Source organism: Nicotiana tabacum, chromosome 4, assembly GCF_000715075.1.
Source record: "Nicotiana tabacum cultivar K326 chromosome 4, ASM71507v2, whole genome shotgun sequence".
Taxonomy (NCBI): Eukaryota; Viridiplantae; Streptophyta; class Magnoliopsida; order Solanales; family Solanaceae; genus Nicotiana; species Nicotiana tabacum.
In genome coordinates this window covers 14,162,047-14,171,426 of record NC_134083.1, presented here as the reverse complement: position 1 = coordinate 14,171,426, position 9,380 = coordinate 14,162,047, and the positions used below count along the sequence as shown (strand labels likewise).

The 9,380-nt window shown below is 35.1% G+C and overlaps 2 protein-coding genes across 2 annotated transcripts; both read right to left on the bottom strand.

Annotated features, from left to right (window-relative positions):
• Nucleotides 1-546: 546 nt before the first annotated feature.
• LOC107781882 (protein MOTHER of FT and TFL1-like) lies at nt 547-2,403 on the bottom strand. The gene is made up of 4 exons (XM_016602697.2): nt 2,092-2,403; nt 1,707-1,768; nt 1,541-1,581; nt 547-989 (listed from the first exon to the last, which is right to left on the bottom strand). Exons 1-4 carry the CDS (start codon nt 2,284-2,286, stop codon nt 766-768), a joined length of 522 nt encoding a protein of 173 aa, XP_016458183.1. The 5' UTR covers nt 2,287-2,403; the 3' UTR covers nt 547-765.
• A 2,326-nt stretch (nt 2,404-4,729) lies between these two features.
• On the bottom strand, nt 4,730-7,611 carry LOC107781881 (putative GPI-anchored protein At4g28100). The gene is made up of 2 exons (XM_016602696.2): nt 6,822-7,611; nt 4,730-5,240 (listed from the first exon to the last, which is right to left on the bottom strand). The coding sequence occupies exons 1-2, from the start codon at nt 7,470-7,472 to the stop codon at nt 4,899-4,901; spliced, it is 993 nt and encodes a 330-aa protein (XP_016458182.1). The 5' UTR covers nt 7,473-7,611; the 3' UTR covers nt 4,730-4,898.
• Nucleotides 7,612-9,380: the final 1,769 nt, after the last annotated feature.

The window sequence follows — 9,380 nt, the reverse complement described above, 5'->3', positions numbered from 1 at the left end:
ATTGGAAATCCACATGTTTCCTGGGTCATCTAGATGCAATCTAAAATGTAAAATTAGAAATTGGAAATTTTCTCAATTAATATATAATTATCTAAAAGAAACTTAAGACGCGACATCAGCTAAGACGCAACATCAGCTGATAGTGAAAAGGCTAAAAAGTTAAGGTGCAATTCTTAAATTTAGCGAGTCAGAGGTCATATCTTAAAACTTGCTTACAATCTACAGAGACCTTTAAATGCTAGAAACAATCTTTCTGATTCTTGAGCCTTTTTTTTTTTTTGGGGTTTGTTGAGTTCGATTTCATTTCCAAAGGTTATTACCTGCAGAATTAGAATGAAATAGCCGTTCCAATGTGTAGAGTCAATTAGTTATGTGGTCAATTACAAGTTTTTCTTTAACTTTTATGTCAAATTTCCAAATAGATTTATTTTAAACATCTGAAATAAAATATAGGAAATCTCTGCTATTCAAATAGTAAATAATATGAAGTACTATTATTTTGAATCACTTCCTCTTAATTGTTTATCATCGATGATACAGAGCCAAGAAAAAAGAACAAAGAAAATACTTATGCACGGAATATAGGTACATAACAATACAGCAGCATCTGGTGGAAAAAAAACAATACATTAGCAGCTAGCAAACATAAAAATCATACTTTAAGTTGCAGACAGAGAGTAATAAGCTGGCGAATAATAAGTGCCAGAACATACGAGTAAAAACTAAATACAGACAAGAAAATAAAAATAAAATCCACTGATAGTATTAGCGCTTCCTATTTGCTGGCTCCTTATGGGCATTGAAATAAACAGTGGCGACGGGAACGCCGAGATCAAGCTGATGCGCAAACGCCCGAGTGCAGAAATGAGACCTAGCTAGTGGCGGCTGCAAAATTCCCGGCATTGGCCCCTTCTGTCGGAAAAGTACCACTATGTACCTGTGGATCCCCACCGGCGGACGTGGCCCCATATACCCCAATACCTCCTTCCCTGCAATTTATATTTTATACCCATTCAAAATTAGTGAATTACTTGCCAAATTGTCTTATTTTAGCCCTCACAGTAAAAGGAGAAGTGAGATATGGAGTGGACACGTGGCAGGAAAAATGCTTACTAGGCTAACTCCGGCTTACATCTAGCTGTACAAAGGAAAACGAATTTGGACTTTAGAGATTTATTCTTTTAATCTTTACCAGAGCTCTCTCTTCTTTTCGTCTTTTTCTTTCTTATGTGTAAAGGAACAGAGTGTTATAATTTGGGTCTCACTAAAATTCAGAAAGAGAGGCTCGATTTCTTTAATATGAAAGACGACGTGTCATAAAGAATGAGCTGAGGATTATATTGTCCAAGACCATATTAAGGGGATCCATTTAATTTTTTCCCACCTAATGTGCGACTCAACAGCGTAAGAACGTAATTAATTCGAATGATTTTTTCGTTTGCATGGAATTTGGTTTGCTGCTTCATTTTTTGAGAGTCAGCTAAGTAACAGTGAATGTTTTCTGATTTTGGAAATGCTTGAAATTAAATGATTAATTTACCTCGAGCGACGTTAGTGCACCCTGGTATGTCTGTCACAATCCTGAAGCAATCCGAAATACGTGTGAGGTGGTAAACACATAAAGAAAAATAGTCAACAAATTAAAAGGAGAAAAAAAAGATTAAGAGAGAGGTGATCAGATGAATTTGCTTAGGAAAAATACTGACCAATGCACCCACTCTCGCATATTTGGTTCACTAGGACTAGGAGCATCTGGATCCGTCATAACCTACACCATCAATCGCCACGCATGTATTAATTTTCTATATTTTCTGATCTTTTTATCGAGCATGGAATTTAAGAAAAAATAATCATTTTAATATATTATTCTGAAGTTATTTATATATTATAATTTTAAACATATTTTATTACTATAAAAAAATATTATTAAATATAAAATAAAAAGTTTAACATTAAAGAATTTTCAAATATAGAAAGCACTATTCTTATAAAATTTAAATTTAATTAAAGGTCTTCTAAATATAAAAAGATATTACGCTTCTTTTAAAGGATTAAAAAGTGTCACATAAAATAGAGCGGAGAACGACGAACCAGAGTGTAAAGGTCAGCAGCATGGCCACCCACAGTGATTTTTGGAGGATCAGCCGCAATAGAGGGTTTGATATCGCAACCATTTGTAACATGTTTGTTGCCAAAGTGCACAGACATAGTGACACTGGGCACGAACATGTCCACTACATCCCCAATTACTCTTCCAACCACCAACGGATCAACTTTTGCAGCCATTAAAATGGAAATATATGTTTGTTGGGAAGTAAAAATGGATATATAACACTAATTTGAGGTACTGGGGTTTAAATAGCAGCATGAAGGAAAAGACAGTCCTTAAGGGATTTTGTGCAACCTACGTTGTGAACATGCATAGGGCAATAGAAAAAACAAGGCAACACGTGTCATGTGATTCCTCTGCCCTGAAACTAAAATCCATAAGAATTTCTTAATAAGGTCTTGACACGCGTTGTTACTACGAGGAAAATCTGCCATCAGTTACAGAAGAAAAAAGAGGAGTACTATAATGGAAATGGATCCAACAGCTAAAAAGCTAGAATTCACTGTGCTTAAGATAAGGAGATGAAACAATTGAAAGGCGATATTTAATGGGGTTGTCCATGTAAAACATGCATGTATTGCAACTTTCCTTTTGCTTTTTTTTTTTGGTACTGCTTCTGTCTTGCTTTTGATTTGTTGTTTCCCCAGAAATCCCACACCCCTACGAACACCCAAAGTGCGCAAGGATTCCCTCGTTAAAGTGAACGTTAAGATCGTCAGTCATAACTTCTTTCACAAACGTAAAAAAGATACACTTGATTCTCTTTTTCTGTGCACTCAATTCGAGTTGAAGTACTCGTTTCTCATTCTTTAGCAACTATTCTAATAACGAATTACCTTAGCGTATTTATGCAACAAGGACTTCATTTATATGCAAATTGCACTATATATCAAGTTACTGAAAAGCAAATTACATGTAAAATAATCAGTCAATTAAACATTGCAACAAGGATTAGTCTCAAACAAGTCGGGTTGACTCTATGAATTCTTTCTGATTAAATTTATTCATTTAAGCTCAACTCGTGCTATCATCATACCAAATAAAAATAAAAGTGAGAAATAAGTTGAATACATATAAATTTTAACAATATTTGAATTTTTTTTTACTGGAAAATAAATCTATGATACTCTAGAAAAGTAGTAGGTTCAACTAGTAGTGTCAAGTATATGGATCTTTTTCTTCAAATGTGTCATATATATTAGCTAAGCCTTTGATTCCACAAAAACTAAACATCGACATAAAAAATCTTTACATAATTAACTAGTGCTGTACGACACACATGAAATGCTAGGTTTACGCAGATAAGATTTGTGAAAACTGAAAATGGGAAAAGTGTATATTTGGTATATATATAGAGTGATATATGAGGCAATTCCACAGTCTACACTAGTTAAAATTGTAAAAGAGATTAAGAGTATAATTGTTTGATAATATAACAGTCCTTTTTTTCTCTGTAGAATCTTTGTGAAATCGGTCAGATACGTACTTATGTCATCTTTAACTTTTAAGTGCTCCAAATTATAAAATTTTAGTGCCAAAATTGACTTTGAACGACTACTTTTTAGTCTTCCCTTTAATGGCATGTTTGGATTCGATGAAAATTGTTACAGAACTTTGAAGCATAGTAAGTCAAGTTGCTTAAGTATTGAAGCACAAATTCCAGATTCATTTGAATATTAAGGATAGATTTGAATTTTTACGTTGCGGGCATATAAGTAGCTGAAAGTGGAAAGCAAGAAAATATATTGAGATCTTTATTAAGTAGTCTAAATCATAAAATAATTGGATTGTATTACCCTTAAAACGAAAGACTTGCAGTAAATTTAGTGTACGTAATCTTGATTATATTTTGGCTTTCATTCTACTAGTTCAAAAATTTATTATCCAGGACTTCCCTTTTCTTTTAAAAGATGTATTAGAACATTGTCATATATATAGTTGGAACGCCAATGATTTAGGGTAAATTGTATCGTTTGAAGGGGAGCCTTGGTGTAACTGGTAAAGTTGCTGTCATGTGACCAGGAGGTCACGGGTTCAAGCCGTGGAAACAGCCTCTGGCAGAAATGCAGGGTAAGGCTGCGTACAATAGACCCTTGTGGTTCGGCCCTTCTCCGGACCCCGCGCATAGCGGGAGCTCAGTGCACCAGACTGCCCTTTTTTGTACCGTATTTAAGCAAAATCGTCTGGAGTTATTTTCTTTTTCATGTGATCAACAAAAGTTACTATTTAGCTATTTTATACTATTCAATTGCAGGAATGAATGAACGCTTTCCTAATCAAAAGATAGGAGAGCACCCCTTCTCCCGAAGTTACGGGGTCATTTTGCCGAGTTCCTTCGATATGGTTCTCTCAAGTGCCCTAGCCCAAGGTTAGATTTCTAAGCCTTATTTTAACTTAAACTTCTGCAAATATTTACTTCTACAAGTACTGTAGTAACTTTACTTCTACAAATATATTAACCTATGGAGTCTATTGTGTAGAAAGAAGTTAAGAATTCGTCTATTACGATCATTTTCCTGCAACTAAACCTTCTCATTAGTTCAATCCTTATCATCGTTATTGCAATAGTGCTTTGGCTAAGCTAGCAAGTTCTGGTATTTCAATTTCACAGTAGCACTATCAAGGAACAGCCACAGCTTCATTCATTTGCTGAACAGTCGTTACACAACCACAAAAATTACAATTTTCACTAATCTAAATCAACAAATACAGAGGAATGAATTTACCCTACGTGACATTTGAACAAGGACTACATTTTTTAGAACAAGGATCAAGTGCTGTAGATTAACTAGTATCTGGAGAGCAAAGCAATGAAGCATATGTATACTAAAAGAAAAGGTAGGACATAAGGATAAGTTGATGCTTGAACAGCAACTGCAGAAGATTGATCATTGATCTCTGAGGAGTCGACTGCAAATGGCATGCCATCGCTGTTAAGCGTGCACGACTGAGGATCAGAACTGCTTTTGCTCAACATTAGAGCCCTCAAAACAGCAGAAACTGTATGAATATAACCTGATCTGTTTTTGTTGAGAAGCCAAGTTAGACCCATCAATTGGCAATCTCTGCTGCGCATTTTCCTAGTCCTATCCTCTGACCTGCTCTTGTTTTCGACTCTGCCCTCACTAAGCTGCATTGTCGTTCAATGCATTAGATAAGAAACATTAACCTTCTATTGGTAAATCTGTTAGATAAGAAACATTAATCTTCTATTGGTAAATCTAACTAGTTAGTACCACCTTATACCGCATGCTTAGTCATTTGACAAAACTCACACTTTCACATGATTCCCAACACCAAGTACAAAATTCTTTTAGCTAACAAACAGATGCATATTTGCAGGTAAAATGTCATCAACCAGGGCTAAAAGAATTTACAATACCAATGATAAAAGTAATTTGAGATAAAACTGCTCAAAATACAGGAACTACAACTGGCAACGGACACCCTAATGAGAGGTGATGTCATGAGATTTGAGTATCCCCCCACTCCACTCCAATAGAGGATCCAGCTAAATATCAGCTCAAGTTGATATTAGGGAATATTCCATATTGCTTTTTCGGTAAACTAAAAGGTCTTAGGAGGCTCCTAGAATTCCAATGACCCCTTCTAATTCTGACTCCTCTTTCCTCTTTTCTTTTTTCTTTTTTCCTTAATAAGAAGGAACTAAGAAAGCAATTTAGAGGAAGAAAACCACACACAAGCAGACCAAATATCAGAGGAGTTGCCGTCTGAACAACCGCTAGACATACTAGTATATATTTTTCCCTGCTGTATGAGATCAATGCCTATTTATTCTAGTTTAATTTGACTACCCTATATATACAAACAGGTGGTGATACTTTATTACTGACATGCATTAATTCTGTTTTTTTTTTTTTGGTGATCGATATGCATTAATTCTGAGCCCTCTAATAATGTGATTACCTTCATTCAAGCTTAGTGTAGAGTGTAGACACTTCAATGGATGAGCGAACTAAGTTTAGAAGTTGTACCAAAGCTGAATTAAACATGAAACTTATGTCGAGCTGCTCTCCTTGAAAGGAATGTCACTGCTCTAAGACTGTTTTACAGATCAATCTTTCTAGTATATGCAGGTGAAGAAAGAGTAATTGAGAACAAGAGAAGATGATTTTGACTTCTGTACCTGACGCGGACATCATCATAGAAGCTACCTTAGTTTAACTAAAAATATACAAACTAAGTCCATTGGGTTCTGAAAACTTAGCCACTTAGGTGCCATTTCTGTCGCGGAGCATTAAAGCCTTGCAACTGTCAAGTATTACAAGAAAATTACAGAGATAAGCATATAGAGAGATTACTTAAATCAAAAAGAGGTGTTATTTGAACAGACATGGAATATGAATTTTGGTCATAGTTTATAGATGCAATGTGTTATCTTCATCAACTTTGCCGGATATGGAAGTGCACGGTAGCCCTAGCCCCGGATATTTGTAACAAACAAAACCCCACGAAGCTCATACTTTCTCTTCTTTCTTTATCTATAGACTATAATTCACCATTTTCCCGCATGTAAACTTAATTTTAAAAAGCAAAGTAGACAACTTTCCCAATCTTTCACATTTCATATCAACATCTTGACATTTTCACTCTATATTTCAGACCCACATTATGCCAAATATAAATAATTGTATCAAGGCTGCAGCTTTTATATTACTCATTTAGAAGAAGAAGAAGACTGTTAACGTACCAGATAAAGACTGTTCAAGCACTTGGAGCAACCAGCAAGACCAGTATACCCATTACTGCTCAAACAATCTCTTTCCAATTTCTTCACGCTTTTATCACCCACCAATTTCCCTTGTGAATTCACAGCGAATGCTTCTGGGCAACTAAGCGGATGCAGCCTAATCCCACAGTAACAATAAACTACATCACAAGTCTCATTTGGCTTCACCAATTCAATGCCTCTGTTTCCTAATGCCTTTTCAAGTGAGTCCACACACGTCTCAGAATCATCTGGAAGCACAGGCATATCAACGGACGTCGACTGCGGGAGCTTCGTTACTGCTCTGTGAAGTGCGGTTTCAGAGTAAGCCGAGTAGAGCCACGCGGCTAGAACCGGGCAACAACGGGTCCGGTGTACTTGACCCGAATTACTTCTGGACCCACAGGATGACTTAATGCTGTGGTAGAGTTCATCAGGGAGATCTAAAGGGCAACCGGCGACGTTGGACTGCTCCGGGAAAGCGGGAATTGTGGCCGGCGGTGAAGGGGAAGGTAAGAATGTTTGAGAATGGACCTCAGCCGGGTCGGGTTCGGGTAAAACCGGAAGGGCGGGTAAATTGGGTAGATTGCTCAAGAAAAGTAAAGTAAAGAAGAAGAAAACAAGGAAAGACATTGCTTTGAGAGTGAGGGAAAAGAGAAATTGAGTGCTTTGGCAATTTGTATAGAGAAAGAGTAGAAAAAAATGGGAGTTGGGTGGCTTTATTGAGAGGCCATTGATTATGGTTTGGTTATTTACTTTTCGCTTAAGGTGGTGAGAAATACTAACGTGGCTTAAAGGATTAATGAAGTGGATAAAAAGTTTAAAAATCAATATTCAAATCCCAGACTAAACAAAAAAAACGGTGTATGTTTTTTTTTCCCTCAATTATTTGCTTGAATTTTGATAGATAAAATTATACGATAAAATAATTAAAATATATGCAAATAGATTGAGCACCACCATTTTAAGAAAAAATAGATGTGGTGTTGAATTTTAACATGATTTTTTTACGATTATTTTTTCTTTGCAAATTTATCGAAAAATATCTTTTTGAGTCGCGAATTTATCAAAAACAGTTTTCTACCTCCACAAATAAGGGTAAAATCTGGTATTGTTGTAGTTGTTGTAGATGTGGTGTTGAAGGAAATCAGAATCAATGGGAGCTAAGGAGGAGGTCTTGTGCTATAAGGCTATGGTGGGGCATGGGGATTGGATAAAGTATGTTTGTTTGAAATACTCTCTTGAGGCTTAGATCTCAGAATAATGATGACGATGTGCCTTATAATTAAAAATAGAGAACTATATCTAATAGTATATATTTGTTTGTTCTAGTTTTGCCATGATTTTCAAATAATTCTTGGACATGCCAAGAATCATAGCATGTTGCCTGTCTTGACTCTTGAATGTGGCAAGATATGCTAAGCCAGTTGATAGCATTACATTATATCTCTCTAGTTCAAAGATATTAATCATTAGGGGAAATAGGGTTCACCATCATTTAAAACCCATTTATTTGTATTGATTCACTCTTTATGTTAATGTTTTATGTAGAAAAAAAATTACAACGAAAAGATAATGTTTTGCTCTTCTCCTCACGGATAAATACTAATTCCAAAATGGCTGGAGCAATATGCATTTTTTGTTTCTGTTTTTGCTAAGTTTAATATCCTATTAGGGAAAGATCGATCTTGTTGCAAGAATCTAGAATTGCATACAAAGGTCAAAGGTTAGTTTGATTTGTTTGCATTGTTTAGGACTCAAGCTTACGTGTATCGACCAGACTACGTGGCATATTTATGCAAATAAAGCTATTTAATTAAATCAAAATATGAAATTAACTCGGATTACTCAAGTCTGTGCCATTGAATAATTCTAGTTACTGCATTTTTAAGTACTAAAAAGTTACTTCCAACATTTATCTCTGAACGTGAAATGTAGCTACTTCCTTCAATCCAAAGATATGAAACTATAAATGGAAGTAATTAATGTCGTTTAATTGTCTACCACTTTTTAATAGATCCATATAAATTGTTTTATTTAAATATTCAACAGATTGAGTTGATATTTGAGTTTACATATATTCAAGACGTGTTATATGAGATTTAATACTCCGTCATTTATAGTCAACCTGTTTTTCTTAAATCTGTGTACTATTTTCAGTGACGCCTAATATATTAAGTAGTACGTAATTATAATGGATATTTCATCACCTAATACATATACTTTAAGCATTAAAGTGCGCTAACAAAAAGCAGCTATGAGTAATATATTAGTACACTGCAATATAGTAGGAAAAAGGCCCATTGGCCATTAGACCTTTTTTGTTTTATGTCGTATAATTATAATACTAATATTTACTCCAAAAGCAATAGTAATGGTGAGTTGATCTCATAATTACTAGGTTTTGAACCAGGACAACATACTTATTACTTAAGATACTGAGCAGTGACTGAACTTAGTAACCTTTTGAATATATACTGCAATTAAAGTGCTCCAATGCAAGTGGTCAAGACTCAAGAGAGCATTTTTCAATTTCTTTTA

Bases quoted from the DNA above. Each gene is read 5' to 3' on its own strand.
- LOC107781882 (XM_016602697.2), bottom strand. From the start codon at position 2,286: ATGGCTGCAAAAGTTGATCCGTTGGTGGTTGGAAGAGTAATTGGGGAT. The intron at 1,769-2,091 runs GTTCGTCGTTCT...TTGATGGTGTAG, and splicing joins CTGCTGACCTTTACACTCTG to GTTATGACGGATCCAGATGC. The intron at 990-1,540 runs GTAAATTAATCA...TATAAATTGCAG, and splicing joins GTGCACTAACGTCGCTCGAG to GGAAGGAGGTATTGGGGTAT.
- LOC107781881 (XM_016602696.2), bottom strand. From the start codon at position 7,472: ATGTCTTTCCTTGTTTTCTTCTTCTTTACTTTACTTTTCTTGAGCAAT. The intron at 5,241-6,821 runs GTACGTTAACAG...ACGACAATGCAG, and splicing joins GCTTGAACAGTCTTTATCTG to CTTAGTGAGGGCAGAGTCGA.